The sequence below is a fragment of the Dipodomys ordii genome, unplaced genomic scaffold (genome assembly GCF_000151885.1).
Source record: "Dipodomys ordii isolate 6190 unplaced genomic scaffold, Dord_2.0 Scaffold97, whole genome shotgun sequence".
Classification (NCBI taxonomy): Eukaryota; Metazoa; Chordata; class Mammalia; order Rodentia; family Heteromyidae; genus Dipodomys; species Dipodomys ordii.
The window spans coordinates 1,919,048-1,939,730 of NW_012267313.1; the positions used below are offsets into that span (position 1 = coordinate 1,919,048).

A 20,683-nucleotide genomic window follows, 5' to 3' on the forward strand; every position below is an offset into this window, starting at 1 on the left:
GTGATTCTTTTTTATAAATACAAAAATTATTTCCTATGACAAGAAAAAATTTACATATAATAATGAATGAGTAGTGGTCATCTTTGCCATCTCAAATTTTCTTTGTTTTCATTTTTGTTTTTCATCTTGAAACCATATTTGGAAGGAGTTTATTTTCCAATGAGATGAATAAAGTCATAGTTATAAATTCCGTGTATAACTATACTAGATATTTGCATCTCCGTAAAAAATTAACATAAATTAAAATTCTAGAAGTGATTACTCTTTTCAAAGAAAACTTTCGTCAGACTTACTTAGCAGTAAAATGACACAGCACGGATGTCTGTGTGAGAAACTCTATCAGGTTGTGTGTGGTTAGAAGCAGGAAGTCAAGCAGGTCTAGTTGAAATTCCAGAGATATTTTTGGAGAAGCCAGACCGGAATTGGGTACACATTTGCGTTTAGACTTACATTTTCTGCTTCACTGCTATTCAGTGTAGGAAAGGAAAGACATAAAAATATTCTCAATGTATACAACTGCCACAGCAAGTGTTTCCAAACTTATTTTATTTAATAGCTTCCAAAGGATGAAGGAGATTTCAATATCAAGTAATTGTTTTGTCAGAAAATTTGCCTAAAAACTATTTTCAAGATCTTTTTTAGAGAGGTGGATACTCTTTTGGGGTTCAGAAGCTTCCTCAAGATGACATGGAGGCTGGTTAAGTCACCTACATAGAAGTAAATCAAATTTTAGGGCAACATCAACAAAATGACACATCACTTTCACTGTCTATATAAAAAACAAATCAAAGCTATGAATAATTAATGATGAATAACAGTGAACTATACAAAGCATCATTTATAAGTTTATATTTGGCTTTGGGACATAAGGCAATATAGAGAAATTATGTAAAAGTGGCTGGTGTGCATGGTAGTGCATGTGCACACATGCACAGAGAAAAATGTAAGAACACTTCTCTATTTCTGTCTTACTCCTTTCTGAGTGTAACCAACCAAATAAATAATCCCCTATGAAGTAAAGTGAGATTTTTCTTTCTGAAAAAAAAATCTGTAGGTTTTGTTTCTAATGAGATTTCCGTAAATGTTCACAAATTCCTTAAATCTAGAAATGATAGCATAATGAAGTGTATGCTTGGGTAAGAAAATGTCCATCCAAAGTAGAAAAATTGCCAGTTAAAAAGCACAATACCTCAAAAAATATTTTTTCAAGGATAATTTCCACTTAATTGTTAGATTATTTTCCCATAAAAAATTATAAAACATTTTAAAGGAGAACACAGAATACTTAATCTGTTTTAGTCTATGTGGTTTGCAAACAGGGGTTGGACTAAATACTAGTTATTTTTTCAGCTCTAATATTCCATGATTTTAGTCAACATAAGTCACTAAAGTGGTCCCACCTATTCATTCAAATAATAATAGAAAAGTGGCTTAAAATTCTGAAGCCTGACAATATAATAACTCTGTTCATTTGTTGATAACAAAGGCATGTCTAAGGATGGAGTGAGGGGTTGCTGGGAGAGGAGATACAATCCAAGGGTACTGATTAATTTGGGCACTGTTTCAGTATATGGTAGGCCACCAAATAGTCTGCATTTCATTTTTTGCTTTGTTTTGCTTTTATTAAGTACTCCCAAACTCTCAAGCCCCAACACACAGAATTTTGACTTAGCAGTTATGGAGTAAGGGCAGGAATTTAACTTTTCAAGGTATCCTCCCTGTTCTGATTTGTAGGTAAAGATAGGAACAGGCAAGCTGGAGGGGAACTTATGCAGCAGCGTCTGGGCACCATTGTTTACAGAACATTTCCTTGACAGGTCTGCCATTTCAGATCCCAGGGAATCCCTTTTCCAATATTTTCTTCCTTCTATTAGAAAGGTAGATGACAAAAGTGCTATCACTTGGTAACTAGGTTACTTTTCTTTGATAGATTTCATGTGGGAAAGAAAGAAAATCCCTGAAGGAAATAAGAGTTAGAAAAGTATGTCTATAGCCCTTACTATCCAATCCAGTCTCCCCCTCTAGTTTAATTCAGTTTACCTCCTGGAACTTTCCTTACTATGTAAAGCATGAATCTAGTCATCTCTGTGCTACAGTATTGAGCCTTTTAAGGCAGTCAGCTATTTGCAAATGATTTACTCTACCTCAGAGCAGGGTGTAACAAAATGAATCCTCTTAGTGGTTAGAACATCATAAAGAGAAATCTCTTTGAATGCATTTGGCATAAGATTTTCTTGACCTTTTTTGGTAGTAAAAGATGAAACAGAATTAACATCTAAATAATAACAATCGGTTGTGAAAAGAGGCTGTGGTAAATAAACATAGCTGCTTCTAAGATCTTACACATAGAATTTCAAGCACTTCAGCACTCCAGTTCTGCCAGCTCTCAAAACTGCATTCATATATTTACTGTGGGAAAATTGTAGCCAAGGCATACACACACACACACACACACACACACACACACACACACACACACACACACACACACACACTCTTCTGTTTCTTATGCTACTGTGGATGCCAATATTTAAGGCCTTTTTTTAATAGCACATTATAAGAAATATAATTCAATTCTCAATGAAATAGTTTTCCTGATCTTCCTTGTCAATAAAAAAGCGAGCTAGTCTTTTATCATTAATTTTTAGGGCAGAAATTAGAAAAAAGGAAAAAAAATGACTTACCTCTAAGCATGTATAGCTCCAGATAAGGCAGCTAAACTAAAAGCTTACCATAATCTTAACAAAAAGGTCAAATTCAGCATAATTTCATTTTGCATACAATGTAAGGAATATTTGTTACTGAGGTTGACAAAATAAACTAATTATTTAGTCCTGTCATTCATAAGGCAGTCTTATGAAGTTGGCTCTGAGGATCAAGTATACAGGTAAAGCCATTTGAGACTACCAAATGATATAGAAGCATTTATAAATAGTTTATGCTTACTTGAGAATACTGATCTGTTAAATCTGTTGCATTTTTATTTAAAAGAATAAACAAGAAAATCCATGGTGTAAGTCTATCCTCATGTGAATTAAGAAGCTACTTATATGCTATATTTAGAAAACTACTGTTAGATATATGTTTCATTCTTTTTTTAATGTAGTTGTGGGTCAAGAAAGTAGTGAATGAATATATGAACCTCAAATGTTTTAGGTGGATACCTATTAAAAGGTATACAAAATATAAATAGTACTGTATATTTTCAAAACTTTCAAACAAAAACAAAGAATATATAGGTATACAGGTTATAATGTCAAAGTCAACACTAGCACATAAGTGTTTCTTGTCTGAATACATACTAGAATACTTCTTATTACAGCACATGCACCTACAAACACATGGCCATGCACATCACCTTGCTTTCTGCAAACTGCAAGAAAGTTAGAATATACAATATTGTACACTGTTTCAACTTAAATCATAGTGAGAAATTGATGCGAATGACATTAAAAAATGCTGACCTAAAAAGCCAAAAACTACAAAGAGATAATTGTTCTGTAGATTAAAAACACTGAAGACTGATGGAAAGTTAAGATTTAAACGGCTCATCCTAGTGAACCTGAAAGATACAGAAGAGAACAGGACTGGCTGTAAACATTCAGAATGTCTGGTTTGGCAACTGGGACTACAACTTCTGTAATCTACTAAGCCAGACTAGAGATTTAGATCATGTGTGCCTCAGATTGCAGAGAAATATTATAGTTGTATGTAGTCCGCCTCAAAGCAGGGGGTGCTGATGGAGATCTAGATGCCCATCTGGATGGCAGCCTGCGATTTGCAGGTCTAGCAGGTCGGGAAAATCCTTTTCCGTTTGAAGCTTTCATTACCATGGATTCCTACAAAAACGAATGCATGTATCTCACTACATACACATCAGCAATGTAGCTCAACACATTACACATCCCAACAGTGGGATTAAAGAACTGAAAATGAAAGAAAGTATCTAGCATGTGTAGGCTTGATGTTTTAATCAACTTCAGTTTTAATCCAAAATCAATTTTAATATGGTATATGGTTTTTGATATTCTTGAAGATATCTTTACATTGGCAAATCTTGATACAGTTAATGCTTTTGTAGGACTATGAGCTCAAGATTCAAAAGTTCAAGTCAAATAATTTCAATAGGACAGATCTACTGATGTTTCTTTGGGGGATGCTAGAATATTTTGATAGTATTTGAAAATAAGGTAATCAGATAATTATATTAAAATCATTCATTTATATTAGGTAAGTGACACATTTAGAGATCAAAAGTACAAGGCTTTTAAACAAAATACCTTATATATTTATTTTATTTTTTATTTTTTTTGTGGGTCATGGTGCCTGAACTCTGAGCCTGGGTGCTGTCTCTTAGCTCTTCAGCTCAAGGCTAACTTCAAGTGCCAGCTTTTTCTGTTTATGTGGTGCTGAGGAATTGAACCCAGGGCCTTATACATGCAAGGCAAGCACTCTAACACTGAGCCACCTTCCCGGCCTCCCATATATATATATATATATATATATATATATATATATATATATATTTAAACTGGAGATCACTGTGATACTGTCTCATAAACATTTAAAAACTGTACTTAACTCCTTAAAGTCCTTTTCTTTGTTTCATGCTGGATATTGAACCGAAGGACTTACATGTACTAAGCAAATACTCTACCACTGAGCTCTACTCCATGCCCTTACATTTTTCCAAATATAACTTAATTTGAAATTGCTAATAATAGAGGATTTGCTAGCTAATTTGAGAATTAGCTAGAATTCTGATGAGTGAAAAGTTTTATCTTCTCTATCCTTTCATTTTCTTCCTTCCTTCTTTTTATTTTGTGAAAGAAAACCAGCCTTTGACCATGACTATTACAAAGATGACCTTTGGTTCTACCTAGTCTTCTTAACAAAGCTTGCACCCTTTCATTGAGAATGGACAATGCAGTTTTTTCTATTCTAGTCATAGCTAGCAATAACCTGCACTTTTCTTTTTCTCTCTTTAGAGCCAACCAACCCAAAGCAAAGCAAAGTCTATGCATCTATAATAGAGTATCTTGCTTCCAGACCCCCCCAATTATTGCAAAAGAATTATTGCTTGCTAGCTAATGAGAATTTTGGTTGGTTAATGTGTATATTTCTATTTCCTATCTCCAACTGTAGGATTTCACAGTTATTTAAGAGCTCAAACAAAAAAATAGAGAAATGTAAAAGCAGGATGATTCATTGAAATATTGGTAAATAATAACAATATGTCCATTGCAACTACTTGTAATATTATGCACACAAAAAGGAAACATTGTATGACTTCACTTTACAAGTTTCTTTACTTCTTTATAATTTATGAAAATTTTACTCTTTTGTAAATGGACAACAAAGAGAAAGGGTGAGTTTACTTAAATATTTGTGTTTTTTTTTCTGTTCCTTTCTCTTCTGTTCCTTTCCTTCCCTCCTTCTTTCCTTCCTTCCTTTTCTCTCTCTCTCTCTTTCTCTCTTTTCCTCTCTCATTTCACATGCTAAGTATATCTCCATGTGGCCCTGTTTCCACATATGGTCTTTTAGTACCATGGGTAATAAAACTGTGAGAGAGTGTTTAAATGATGTGTTTAGCCAATATTCACATTCTTATGACTAATCCTCTTCTAACATGAATCAAATGCTAAGAATGACTGATCACAGAAAATGTCTGAAAAATGAATGTTATATTTAGAAATATTTATATACTGCAAAAATCAAACTCAAAAAAATAAAATTTTAGAAATCAGCAAATGTACATTCTCAATTTTTTTTCAACCAAGAAAATAAACATATGATCTTCTTAAAACAACTTGAAATATTACTCTGATTGGTTATTAAGTAATACACTAAGTCTAGTCTTTAAAAACTCACTTTAAATTCATCTTGTTGAAATATATTCACAAAAGGTGAAGTTCTGTCTAATTTCTATGTAGATGAATGGACAATTGAACTCAGAGCCATTGCTAATTACTAATACAGGCCTACCAAAACGTATAATTTGAATTTCTTACCTCTGTTACCTTGTTCTCATCTATTCCTTGTTTCACTTGCTGTCCCCCAAGCAAAGCTGTTTTTGGCTGAAATTCTTGCGCCATTGGATGCATTTCTAAATGCTGACTTAATGTGTCATTACCACTGGCATCAGAATTACATCTGATCCAGTTATCCTGGAAACATTTAGAATTTTGACATGCAGGCCTGACTGAGGTCTTATAAGTTTTCAGCAGCTTTTCTACAACACCATAATTTGACCTCGGGTCAGCTGACCTGGGTCGGCCAGATAAATCGCTTGGTCTCCAGTCATGCTCAGGGAACATATTCTGGTTACTGCTATGACTTCCATAATCCTGCATTTGTCTGACCAGGCCTGTTGATTTCTTGGTGGGATTATTGATCATATTTTCCATGGACACAAGTACATGTTCACTGGCTTCCACAGCACCAGTCACATTGTCACTTTTTGTGGTGCTATCACAGGGATGAAGATCCTCAGATGATTTTGAGTTGTTTTGAGTTTGCGGAATTGCATGGCAATTCCGGTCCGTTCTAAACACAGTTCTGTTAAATTCATCAGTCTTTGCTGCCAGCTTTTCATTCCTTGTTGTCCTTTCAAAGCCACAACTGAAGCTTGCAAGTGAGCCACCGCTCTGTGTTATGGAGGAACTACAGTCATTATTTATATGAAGATCAGGGGGAAATTTAGGAAGGTGTTCTGAAATCACCCTTTCTGATGTCAAGTTATTGGGTATATAGCTGTTTTTCTGAAAGCACAAAGGGGAAAGGCTCTTTTGTGTATACATTCCAAAGTCATGTGACCACACAGGAAGTCTGATATCTTCATTACCTGGATGCTTACTATCTACCTTGACCTCTGATGTCAAAATCTTCTCTTCCTCTGGACACAAGGTAGGTTTCCTCATAAGGAATTGAGGATTGGCATTCCTTTCTCCTTCGCCCTTGTGGGTCACCCAGCTGTTGTGCTCTAAACTTGCCTTCAGTCTTGCTTGGGCTTGCTCAGAATAAGAACTGGGAAAATTTCGAGATGTGCTTCTTGGAGGAGGAACTGGTGGGGTTTCATTTCTTAGCAAATCAATTGTACCAATTCCACATTTTTTCATAGGATTGCTTTGGGGCACATGGGTATAGCTCAGATTCTTTCTAATTTTCTGTGTTTCTTTTTCTAAATGGATTGGAAGAACATGCTGGTCATTGTTGATTAGATGCTCTTTCTGAGGCGCACTGATTACATTTGGTATTTCCTGGAGAAAAGAGTCTGACTTCATCCTAAATAATGATCAAAGATGCTACTTTAGTGATAATTTTATTTTGAGATGCACTCTTCAAAGAAATGGCTTAAGCAATCTATTTCTATAATAAGAAAAAAATCCTCTCAGTTTCTCCCAAGGAAACACATTGTCATAGCTTCCTAAAAGTTGCTAACCCCCATTTCCTGGATGGAGAGCAAGAATGTTTTTCTCTCTTTTTCTATTTCTTCCTACCACAAACCTGTTCTACTAAAATAAATCATTACTAAACCATTAAAAAAGATAACTGCCTCTAAAAGAGATAAATACTGATCCCAGTATAACCCATCTTTGTTAACCATATCAAAACTCAAGATTAACCTTAAAAAACATGGCTAAAACTGTTACAGTTATATACTGTTTATGAACTAAGGCGGCACTTCTTGTACCATGTGTATATGTGTACACATTTATATGTTGTTCTGCAAATTACATATGTATTTATTATATATTGGCTAATCATAGAGAAATAAATGAATCAGATATAAAATATTTCAGTTGAATATCAATATGTTATCAAAACACCACCTTTTACAAACTTTTCTCCAGGAAAACTTGAAAAATGCACAAAAAACATATTGTAGAAAGTCTACCTCAACTAAACGCCAAAAAGTAAAGTATTTCTTATAAATTACACAAAGCAGTAGAAGATGTGTATTAAGTGTTATCACACAGTTGGATGCTGGTGGTTCCAGGCTTTAATCTTAGCTTCCCAGGAGACTGAGAGTTAAGGATCTTGGTTTGAACCCAGCCCAGGCAGAATAAAGACTCTGTCTCTAATAAACCAGCAAAAAATAAAGACAAAAACAAAACAACAACAAAAACACAACTGGAATGGAGGTGTGGCACAGGTGGTAAATCATCAGCTGTTAGCTGCAAGTGGGGGTAGCATGAGGGTGAAGATGAACGTAGAAGTGAGGGTAGTCGGGTAAGAATGCAAAGCTCTAAGTTCAAAGCATGGTACCAGCAGGAGAGAAAGAAAAGAGAACACCAAGAAACATGCAGTTAGAATATATCGCTTGTGTCCAACAATAAAAATAAAATAATTTATTTTATAATTCTAACAAACTGTAAAGAGGAAGCAGTTTGGATTCATGAACTAAAACCAGTATTCCTATTGATTTTCTGGAATAAAATAATTACATATGTGCCAGCCTACCTTCTGTGGTTAGACCGCTTCCGAATTTCCTCTTGAAAGCTGCATAACTCTTCACTAACTTTGGCAAGTTCTTCAAGAGCCTTTGTACACATAAGCAATATCATGTTAGCACTTAGAAGTAAATATTTCCTTAGACACAGTTCATAGCCAGTCACATCTTACTTACAGTGTTGAGGGCTCCAGAGCAGCTCTTACTTTCTTTCTCAGAAGTCTTCTGGCCAGGCCAGGCCTCATATTCCTTCTTGTCTGTGGCCAAAGGATCTATAAACCCAACTTTTGGTTTATTGGTTGCTTTTTGTTCCTTACACACTTGATTCTCTTCACTGAGAAAGCTCTGCTCTGTTTTCTTTTCTTTTCCCAGTCCATCCCTGTGATTCACCCCTGTAAAATCAGATTGCTCTGAACTGGGGTCCTTTGGAGCAGATTCCAAGATTTTATCTTGAACAGCCTTTTCATGATCAAGACCAATGACTTTAAATCGTTCATTCATGTTGTTTTTTCTTCGAAGTTTTACTTCCTGACAAAGCTGTAAGAAAAAAAATTAAAACTTTCCCAATTCATTTTAACAAAGTTTTTTAGTACTTAGCAAACCATTTTGAGCTCTCTTGGCCATTTTACTATGCACTCTCCCAGATATTAATGCTTTTGCCTCCAAATGGTTGTCTCTAAACTATGGATTAGTTGGAATATTTTGACAAAACTTAAATACTACTAGTAGTATTTAGTAGTAAATATTCTTTCTTTCTGAATAGAATTTAGGAAAATAGACCTCCCCTATGACCCAGCCATACCACTCCTAAGCATCTACCTTGAGCAACAGGAACCAGCATACAAGGACATATGCACCTCCATGTTCATTGCTGCACTGTTCACAATAGCCAAGACATGGAAACAACCCAGATGCCCCACTACAGATGAATGGATCAAAAATTGTGGTACCTATTTACAATGGAATATTATGCAGCTATTATAAAGAACAAAATAATGGCATTTTCAGGGAAATGGATGGAACTAGAGCATATCATTTTGAGCGAGGTAAGCCAAGATCAGAGAGACAAATGGCACATGATCTCCCTGATATGTTAGGTGTTAAATCCAAAATGCAAGGAGATATGACAAAGTAAACAGGACTCAAGAAACAAATGACATATACTTAGTCATATAGTTGCCAAATGATTCCATGTTCTTGACTTCATATATGGCACATATATGTGCACATCTGAGGGAATCTAGGAGGAGAGCACAGAATCAGAGGGAAATAGGAAAAAATACAACAGAGGGCCCATCAGCTGCACTGGATATTGATGAAGATGAACTAAGCAACTCAATGACAGTGATGGGAGGGAAAGAAAGAGAGGGAAAGAGAGAACAGTTAACACTAAGCAAAAGGAAAGAAACATACATATCACCCAATGCAGAAGTAATAGTTGTATGTCAAAGCTTATAGAATTCACAAACTTATAGACCAAGATAATGATAATTTGCCTTGTGAAGGTTAACATGTGCTTGTGACTTTAACTAAGTATCACTATCCTCCAATACTGTAAAATTTGTGAAATTTATATAATCATTTAATCTCAATAAAAATTATTAAGAAAAAAAATGATGAGCCTTCTCTTGGGAGTTTGTCAATTTTCAAAAGGGACCATCAGATAATTACTAGAACAAGTGCCTACATTTCACAAACACCATCAATATATATACTCCAGGTATTATTAGTCCTACAATAACAGATATTTACCCCAAATCCCAGTTGAAAGAAGTACTACCTGAAGTACTGCCTAAAGGTTGCTGTTGATATTACCTTCTTTCTAAGAAGGTGTAGGGAAAACAAAAAAATGTTTTTGTTTCAATACAATGGGAAAAAGTGCAATTCCTGGGGTGTAGGTTTGCTTTAGTTTTCTGAATATTGAGAAATATGTGGCTGATTACTTCTTTGTTGGTTCCTAAAAAGAGACACACTGCTACATTTTATGTGTGAACCTTCCTTCTGGCTATATATCAATTTATTTTTGTTTTCATATGCTTTCGTATTCTTTTTTTTAATACCAGTAAAATTCTGTTGGGGACTGAAGGTGAGGAATGAATAAACAATTAAAATATAATAATTAGTAGAAAACCATTTATTTTATTTAAGAAAATCTATTATGTGATATTTAGCCCTTATGAATTCTGTCAGAGAAGATAATCAGAAAAGATTGCAACATGGAGAAAAAAATTCTGCAGTCTATCAACTCTAAATAATGTCTCAATAATCCATACTTCCTAACTGGATTATTCCAAGTTTCAAACAATACAAGTATGTACCTCTTTTTTTTTAAAAAAAAATAGCAAGTGTAATAGCTGTCAAAAGTACACAATGCTGGATGCTCTCAGTTGGCAATATTATCAGGCAAAACCACTGAAGTTCGGGCTGGGAAGGTGGCTCAGTAGTAGAGTGCTTGCCTTGCATGCATGAGACCCTGGATTCGATTCCTCAGCACCACAGAAGCAGAAAAAAAGCCAGAAGTGGTGCTGTGGCTCAAGTGGTAGAGCGCTAGCCTTGAGCTGAAGAGCTGAGGGACAGCGCCCAAGCCCAGAGTTCAGGCCCACGACCGGACCCAGAAAAAAAACAAAAAAACAAAAAACCACTGAAGTTCTTTATGTGAACCCCTGGGAGTCTACAATTCTCATTTTTTTCACAATAAAACACAGAACTCAATAATGAATGTCAGAAAAAATACATTCTATTGTGATTATGACATTATACCATTTTTCCAAGTAGTCATTTTTTTCCTTGTCAGTTGTAGGCTATTGCTTTACCACTTTGAGACACAGCTCCATTACTGGTTTTTGAGTGGTTAATTGGAGATAAGAGTCTCATCAGGATTTTTCTGCTGGGGCTGGCTTCGAACCATGATCCTCAGATCTCAACTTCCTGAGTAGTTAGGATTACACAGGCATGAGCTACTGGCACCTGGCTCCAAGTATTGATTTCTTAATTTTAGTTTAAAAATTGTTTTCTCTGTGACCCGTGAACATATTTTGCCCGCACTTTCCTTTTTACTGTAGCTTTGTAGCTTACAAGAATGTACCATATTTGGTGCATCCACATATATATGATGTGTGTTATATAATAAGAGAAAGATAACTATGATAAAGTGAGCCCAGTGCTGGTATTCAGGTATTGAAAAGAACCATCATGAGCATTCTTGGTAAGTACATTATATAAATACATTCCCAGCTAGATAGCTGTATACACAAGCCATAACAGCATTGCATAATTTGCCTCTTTGATATGAAAACTATGTTTTGTTTGCTCCCTTCATTTTCCCCTCTGGCCCCACTCACACATGACAGAATTGGATGGGATCTACAAGGAGATAATGAGGTCATGTAGTCAAAATAATTAAGGATGCATAATTAATCTAGCCAGTTGTTTAGCCATGTAGCTAAAACAGTCTACTGACTGGTTAAATTTGTAATGATTCAATAATTACTCTGGCAACTCTATAGACTCCATATATGGTAAATATTAGCTTCTGAGTATCTAGGATTACAGGCATGGCCCAATGGCTACAAACATTACTTTTAATATTAAGCCTCGCTGTTCAGAAAATAAAATAAAATGATGTATTTTACAGTGAAGTTTCGAGATCTTAATTTTCTTGTAAGGTTGAAAAATAAGTGTAAGTCTGTAAACTACCATTGGTAAAAGTCGTGCTATTTTTTGGTCTAGTAAGTGTTAGTAAGACTTGTATCTCTTCAGGGCATTACAGAATATAAAAATGGTTTCTAATAGAAAATGAACTTCAACAAAGTTTCACTCTGAACTTGAAGTTTAGAATATATTCAAAGCAAATCAACTTATACCTCTTCTATCTTCTTCTGCATGATCTTCCATTGACTTTCCCATTCCTTCCTTTCAGTGTCAAACTGGTCCAGCAATTCCATCTTTTCCTTATGCCAGTTGGCCTCTGTGTTCTCCCATTGCTTATGTAGGTCCATGGCAACTGTGCAAGTATCAGCAAAGAAGTGGGGCTGCTTGTCTCTGCCTTCTCTTAACTGTTTCTTGGAAACTCGGAGTTGTTTTATTTGAAGCAATCTCACTTGCCCTTAAAATAAAGCCTAATATATAAACATAAAACACAGAGTTCCAAATTCACATGCTTCCTGAAAACATGTTTTATCATTTTGTTAAGAATCATTAACATAAACTAGGAAACTGAGCACAGAAGAAGAGATAACAATCACCTGCTTAAGAAGAAACTAACACAGTCAATAAAATAAAGAACTACTACAGTCAGTAAAACTGTAGTGGACAAGATGGTCAAATGCACATATTTGATACAAATATTCCTTTAACAACCTAATCTAAAAATAGATTTTTTGTGAATGTTCAAATATTTAAGGATGAAATTCAAGTGTGTGTTACATCTACTCAAGTGTGGCAGAATTGCTATAATAGAATTATTCTTTTTCTGTAAGATGCTATAAAGTGACTTAAATTCCTGATCCAAGTCAGGATCTCAACTTGTAGTTAGAGATCATGTTTATCCACATATGATAAGTACACCATGTCTGCCTCCAAATTCAGTAGTCAAGACTGATATATCAAGAAGCTAAACCACACCTTAAAAGTGAAATAATTATTCCACTTTATAAAAGCAGATTTAAAAGCATCAAGACCATCCTGAAACATATGTTAAGTTTTGGCTTTCTTTTCTTTCTGGTAAACTATGTATGGTAAACCTGTTAAGGATAACAAAGAATTGAAGAAAAACTTTAGCTCAGTTTTTAAGTAATCTATTACATTAATGACTGAAATAATTAGGTTTCTAACCTTCAGGGTATGTACAGAAACTTCTATAAGTCATTGAACATTCCTGAGATTTACTTTATTACATTAAAACAGAGATATTGGTGGAATTGTTATAAACATTGAATGACATAATGAATGCAAAGTAATGAGATGTTTTAAAAATATATTTCCACATTTTTTGCTTTCAAAGTCTTGCTTCAGCTGGGTGCCAGGGGCTCACACCTGTAATCCTAGTTACTCAGGAAGCTGAGATCTGAGGATTGCAATTTGAAGCCAGCAAAGCCCATGAGACTGTTCTTTCCAATTAACTACCAAAAAAAGCCAAAAGTAGAATTGTGGGTCAAGTGGTACAGTGTTAGCCTTAAGTAAAAACGTTCAAGAACAGCACCCAAGCTCTGAGTTTAAACCACAGGCCTGCTACAAACAAACAAAAAACCTCCTTTCAGTTCAATTGTAAAAAAGTTATATTATCAAAACCATATATCTTTTAGTGACTATAAAATTACATTTAAAATGGATGTGCATTTAAAATAATTATGCCTATAAGAAATATAGGGCTGTAGCTCAGTGGTAGAGCATGAACTTAACATTTGCAAAGCCCTAGGTTCAATCTCTAACACAAAAAAGAAAAAGAAAAAGTGGAAGAAGAAATCTAATTCTCTAGCTTACCAATCCATTTACCATGATACCATAGCTTACGAATAAACACTTAAGATGATTATGTACAAACCACCCAATGGCCAGTATTCTGCAGATATGGCATTGTAGAATTAATTCTACATAACTAGGCAGCAAGCATAATTTCGTATTCACAGAAGATAGGTATTTACTTCAGATCCCCAATGACACACAATCAAGGACATCTTATTTTTTGTCAGACTTTTCTGAACAATTTCTCAATGAATTATAATAGCCTAATAAGGAGGTTAAAATTAGCTGATTACCTATGCTGGGTTATGAGTTCAAAAGCACCTTAATAATATTAGGATCTATATTTTTATCCTTTTCCAACACCATTTGTTAAAGATCCTATGGTAATCTTTTATTTCCTTAGTACTCACAATGTCATGACTAATTCAGCCAAGAAAAAGAGTAATTTCATATGTAGATATGTTCTCCTATCTCACTGTATTCCCATAGCCTAGTTTTAACCACATTTCTATTCTGTCATCTCTTTATTTTGCTACCATTCATTCTAATAAGCCAGTAAACAGAACTATTCGCCACAATAAATGTCAAAGACAACCTTCTGACAAAATTAAAATAGTAAAGAATTTAGTTTTTCTTTATTTTGGCTAATTTAACTTTTACTGATCTTGATTGCCTGGTAATCATTTAGGTTCATCTAACAGCTGTTCACAGGAAATGCAGACTTTGCTTGTTCTGAGGCAGGAAGACTGTTTCTTAGCTATATATAATTAACTGTGAACTGAAACTGTCTGGCTGACTAGAAGTTACTTGCCACTGGAACTTCTTTGTAAATATGGAATGCTTTGTGATATTTAGAGATAGCTGCATTTTAAACCAACAATGCTATAAAAGGGAAGTGAACTAATTACAAGATATCTGGAAAATAAATTCTATGGTAGTGTATGTGTTTTTTTCTAAATTTATTGTAACTTTTAGCAAGGATTTATATAGTATAAAATAAAGCAAAAGTAAATCAAAATAAAAAAAAAGAAACATTTCCTGCTCTTCACACAGGAAACAGGAATTAAAGACTGACATTCCTTGTTTTAGCCTGTCTTTAAGCACTGGAAATGTTGTATACACACACACACACACACACACACACACACAGATATCTCAACATAAAGTTTTCCTACAGTTTTATAGCAAATGGCTCTAATTTTTCCTTCTATTCCTAACTACCCAATCCCACTTCATTTTTTGGCTGTATGAGGGATTGAATTCAATGCCTTGTGCTTGCTGCTCTACTTACTCAAGCTATTCCCTAGTTCTTTGTGTTTTAGTTTGTTTTCTAGGTAGGGACTTGTGCTTGTGCCCAGCCTGTGCTTAGACATTAATCTTCCTACCTTCACTTTCCAAATGGCTAGGATTACAGACATGCACCACCACACCTGGTCCATTCTAAATCTTCCTGAACTACTTCTACACTAATTACAAAGGTGCCATACCCTTTTCTTTCTTTTACTTACCAGAAGGTCATCTAGAAATACTCTAAATCAGTTTTGCTTCTGGGAACAGGGCTAAGTTAGGATGAATAACACTGGTGAAACTTTCAGAAATCTATGCTTATCTGCAAAGAGCCAAGCTCATCACTTACTAGGGAGAAGGGCCAGTCTGTAGAGCTTCTCCTTTCTAGGGCCAGAGCAATTCTAAGTGCCAAGAAATGTAATGATTATGGATGAAAAGTAAGCCTGTGCAGAAAAATTTCTGTAGAGCATTAGTGCCAATTTTTGTGGGAGGATTTAGTATGTTAGTCTTGTCGTAAATATCAAATGTAATACAGCTGAGTCTATTGTTTCCTCCTTGAAAAATAAAGTAGGGAGGGGGCACAGAATGGCAACGTGTAAACACTGGATCACAATGAATGCTTGATGAATGATTATTTCTTGGTTTCTTCCTCTTCTTTCTTGTCTTCCCACATCCCATCTTCCTTTCCATCATTTATCTCTTTCTATCCCATTATCTTTGTCTGAAATAAAAGTGATCGTTTTGATTTTTAATTATAAAACTGACACACGCAAGTCTAATTGTTAAACTTTTATGTTCCCCATGATTTTCCTTTTCCTAGTATTTTCTAACTGTTTCAAGGACATATATCAAGTTAAATGGGGGGTGTGGAACGTTATACCAGTAATGTAGATTCAATAAATCTCATATGAAATCATTTTAAATCAAGCATTTAAGAGCCAAATGGAAGAAGGAATATTGTAGGACCAGAATGTTCTGTGATGAGAAGTTACAGGGTAGAGTTGTTGAGCACTCTCTTTGCTCTCCAACAAGGCAAATATAAAAGTTCTCTTTGTTCTCAGTTGTCACTCTTTTCCTCCCACAATTCCTGGCATCTATGTGGGAGAGAAAGAAGGATTTCTGTGTTCTTGGAACTCTCTTCCCTGCATCTCTTTGCTCTTCATGTCATTTTACTCTTTCTAGAATTTCATTCAGAATAAAAAAAAGTATTAGTGCAAATGTTAAAAGACTGAGTGAGCTGCATTACTTGCACACATTCTTTTCTCCAACAACTCAAAGCCATCCTTACATAATCCCTTTTAACCTACTTCTCCTCCCCTAGGCTGAAAGCCAGGATGGTTGTGAGGGGATTGTGCAAAGGTGGCCATGGAAGGCAAGTTATTTTGTTCTTAGCTCAACTAGGAAGCACAATTTAAGAGGAGCACAGGGGTCTCACAAAACTATTTTCTTGTCCTACATCAGGTTCAGTTTAATAATGGCAGCACTTTGTTACATGAGCAGTGCTCCATTCTGACCACCCCTTGGTCGATACCATTTTAATCTCTATCTTGCCCATTTTGAAAACTGTACTTTAGCCAACCAAACTAAACATTGTTGGTAGAGATTACTGCACTGCTAGTTCTCTGGAGATTTTTACATCAGAGTATTTGTTTCTTGCTCTTTATTTTTCTTTTTTGAAACATATTATTTTTCATGTAATTAGAGACTTTTCATTGAAATGAAGTTGCATATTTCAATAAAAATTTCATACATAGCAGGTTACTGCTAACTGTACTACTCAATTCCTGGAACCAATCATTAACCTGAAGATGATTCTCCACTGGATCAACTTTTAAGTATTAGGAATTTCTATGTCTATATCTTTTGGAGTAATGTAACATTTGCCTCTAAAACTCTTACCTTCTTTCCAGGTTATTATCAATAATTGGCATTATTTCACCAAATTAATAAATCCCATTGCTCCTTTATTATTCATTTGCAAATGATCTTTCCAGAGAACATCCTGGTTTGATTTTATTAGGGAGTAAGAGGAAAACTTTTTTATTGCTATCTTTTGCTATTTCAGTGTACTCTTTAATGTTCCAACAAGGTCAGAGAGACACAATCACATGCAATTCCAAAGAAATTGGTTTTGCTTTCTCATTTAACTATCATCTCTCTTAATGTCTCTCTAATAGTTTACTCAAATTAGAAAACATTCAAGCTATAGGCACGCCTATTTTACCTTTCTTCACTTATAAAATATAAGCTTTGATTTAAAAAAAAACCTTTTGGGCTTGGATAAAGAAATGTTTAAATTTAATCATCTGGAGTAGAAGATACAGTGATGAAATTTCCTCTCCCTGTAGATTAACCCTTTATGAACAGTTCAGATTTAAGATGACATTGAGAACACACTCCTCCTGCAGTTATCTTGGATGAAACATTTATTTAGTTTGATGGAAACTTTTACATACCAACAGACCCAGGAGTTGTAAAATTTAATGTGTAAATCTTTTTAAAAATTCTTCATCCTAACACGAGTTACATTCTAATAAACTAGTTAAATGAAATCCCGGGCCATTCTGAGCGCTCTGTGAACAACTGAGAAGCAGTGTGTTTGAGATACAGTCTCAGAGAGCGGATGGCACTGTCAGTCCTGGCTTGGGAAATCCACCCACAGCAGCTGACCAGTCTGTCCCCTGAGTCAGTTCAATCCGTTATGCACCCCGCCCACTGTTCTGAAGCTGAAGCCTAGACACAGACATTAGTACAGGCAGATGTTGAAATCATGCTCAACGTCAACAGTCTAGTTGGAAATACATCCTCAGCAGCCCCACTGTGTCTTGCTGTCATTAGATGCTTGCTTTATAATTTGCCAGGAAAAAAACATACCTTTTGGTATTGGGGTGGGCAGTCCTACGGCAGCTGCACCTCTTGTCAGTCTAGCAGCAGATGGCAGCAGGAAAGACAGCTGACATCTTTAAGAGCAGAGTCATCTCAGCTCAGTGACTCTTGTGTCTTTTACAAGAAAATGGAATGCAGCAAAGGTCCAAGGGCTCCACGGAGTGGTAAAGACAAGTCCCTTAGAAATGCACACTGCTTTTACAGGCAGAGCTGCTTGCTCAATGTCACTACAGCAGCTGAGACTTCCGTGACGTCAGTTACTTGGAGGCGGCCTTCAAGCCACTGCTTCCAACCACAGCTCTGTAACTTTAGAGCAGCTCGTACTCTGGGGTAAACAACTCCAGGTCCAGGACATTTTTAACTTTTATAATGGAGCTCAGCATCTTCAAACTTGCCAAAAGAGCTGCTTGTTAACATCGCACGATGACAATGGCCAATTTTAGATTTCCTTTTATGAGGAAAAGTAAACTCATTTCTTATGGGCAAGAACTATGTCTTGCTTTGTATTTCTCTCTTTTCTCCCTTCTCAGTTACTATCAGGATATAGTCCTCAGTGACTTTAGAGTTCAGGGTCTGAATGTGACAGGAAAACAGGTAGTGACTGCACATATGTATGTATGTGTGTATATATGTAAATGTATACACACGTCCATATTCCAGAAAGCTTGTAAAATCTATGGAAATTGTGTCTTTAAATAAAATAGAACTGGGATATATATTAGACCAGTCTTGTAGCTCTCTGTGATATGATGGCAGCATTGTGTAGCTCCAATAATATCCAAGGCTTTTTATTGGGGGAAATGCTTCCTATCAAGGAAAATCATAGTGAGATAGATCCAGGTACTTATTTTTAGCCCAAATTAGAAAACAAAGCAACTCAAGTGTATAGAAAAGTTTTTAAGTAATTTCAAATAGGCCTCTCTTACATCCAGAAATTTTGCCTTTCTGGTAATATTTCTAAGTGTGTTATTCCTTTGTGTGTTTTTCTGTGTACTAGACAATGGAGACCATGTTTGGTTCAATTTAGTGGAAAAAAAGTCTCTACAGCAATTTATGTCTAATGAAGCAAATAAACACATTATAGTTTAAGTGATCAGGTCCTCAAGTTGAAGAGCTTCTTTAGTATGGTGTTTGAAGCAGGACATATGTTCACATTACTTTTGCTCACTTCCAGGAAGTATTTCATAGGTAGTGAAAATATTAATTCATAGTAGTACTGATATGGGCAGGATAACTGAAATTCTGTCCTGAGTTTGAAGAGCTTGGCATCAACATTTCAACAGCAATAACAACATAATGTTTACAATAAAATAGCAATTAGTAATGGATAATAGCTTTCTGCAAGACCTTGTTCTAAGTACTTCAAGTAGAACTTTATCTCAGGCCTTTCTGTCCCCACCTCCAGCAAAAGTAGGTATTAGGAGCTTGATCTTATAATCATGGCTTAGAGAGTTAAAATCACTTGCCAAAGCTCATAGAAAATCATCCATATGGAGATGGAAGATTAAGGCTTGGAGCTACTTTCCCAAATTGGGAACTCTAAAGTTTTTGTCACAGTGCTCTACTGCCACCCCTTATCTACCTGATTTTGGGGGTCTCTGTTTCTTCCTTAAACAAATAATTGTGTTTCTTTCTTGAATGGAAACATATAGTGACAAGGACACAGTAAATGTTTGTCCCTGTTTGCTTCCACTCATGAAAACAGAAGATTCTGAGCATGAGGGTGAAGAACAGAATTACTTAAAACATCTGTCAGAACTATCAAATAACATCATTTTTATAGTTTCCCATTCAAAACCCTATACTTCAGACTGTCACACAGCCTGGGCATCCTCAGTATTTCTACAAACAATTCTTAAATTGTATGTGGAGTCAAAATTTGCCAGAAGATTTTGATCAAGTTTGCCACTAATCTAGAATAATTTTGTCAAGAAAGTATGATTATGCTATGCATATTTTCTCTGGCATGTTTCATATCCAGAAGACATTAGGTAAGTCAATCAGGTGATATGGCACAAAGGCCACTGTTCAACACAACTTTTGGTCATTTCCATTAAAACAAACTTTTGAGAAAACTTTAGGGGGAAAAAACCCTGAGTAGGCTTAGTCAAGGGTAGTGGTAGGGTAACATCTGTAATCTCAGATCAGGGGGTTGCAGGTAGCTTGTCTGGAGATCACTATCAGAGGCCAACCGAAGCAAAAAGCACAGGAGTCTATCTGAAAAGAACTAAAGCAAAGTGGACTAGGATGGAGCTTGAGTCCAAATCCTAGTACTATCAAAATGAGGGAGGAAGAGAGGAAAGCAGGAAGGAAGGGAGGAAAGAAGGAAATTGAAGCAAAGAAAGAAAAGAGAGAAAGGAAGGAAGAAAGTAAAAGAGAAACAAAGACAGAAAGAAGGAGAAGAAAGATGGAAGGAAGGAAGAAGAAAAATAGATTGTGAAGACTAACCAGAGTGTGCTCAGCTCTACAGTGATAATCAGACATCTTGAACTGCCTGACATTTTCAGGTGTTAGAATGGCTGAAAAGTTTAGTTGGATTTGCTGCATGATATGTTATTTCTAAACCATTTGAACACTTAAATACAAAATGCATTT

General features: G+C 35.5%; 2 protein-coding genes across 2 annotated transcripts in view; both read right to left on the minus strand.

The window, feature by feature from the left end:
• Positions 1-3,665: 3,665 nt before the first annotated feature.
• Kiaa0408 (KIAA0408 ortholog) lies at positions 3,666-12,450 on the minus strand. Its single transcript, XM_013026822.1, has 5 exons — positions 12,316-12,450; positions 8,630-8,989; positions 8,464-8,543; positions 6,012-7,284; positions 3,666-3,839 (listed from the first exon to the last, which is right to left on the minus strand). Exons 1-5 carry the CDS (start codon positions 12,448-12,450, stop codon positions 3,666-3,668), a joined length of 2,022 nt encoding a protein of 673 aa, XP_012882276.1.
• The window catches only part of Soga3 (SOGA family member 3), a 51,130-nt gene continuing 42,762 nt past the window's right edge, over positions 12,316-20,683 (minus strand). The window contains exon 7 of the mRNA XM_013026821.1: positions 12,316-12,570. The gene's annotated coding sequence lies outside the window, so the exon portion shown is untranslated. The remainder of the gene's footprint in view (positions 12,571-20,683) is intronic.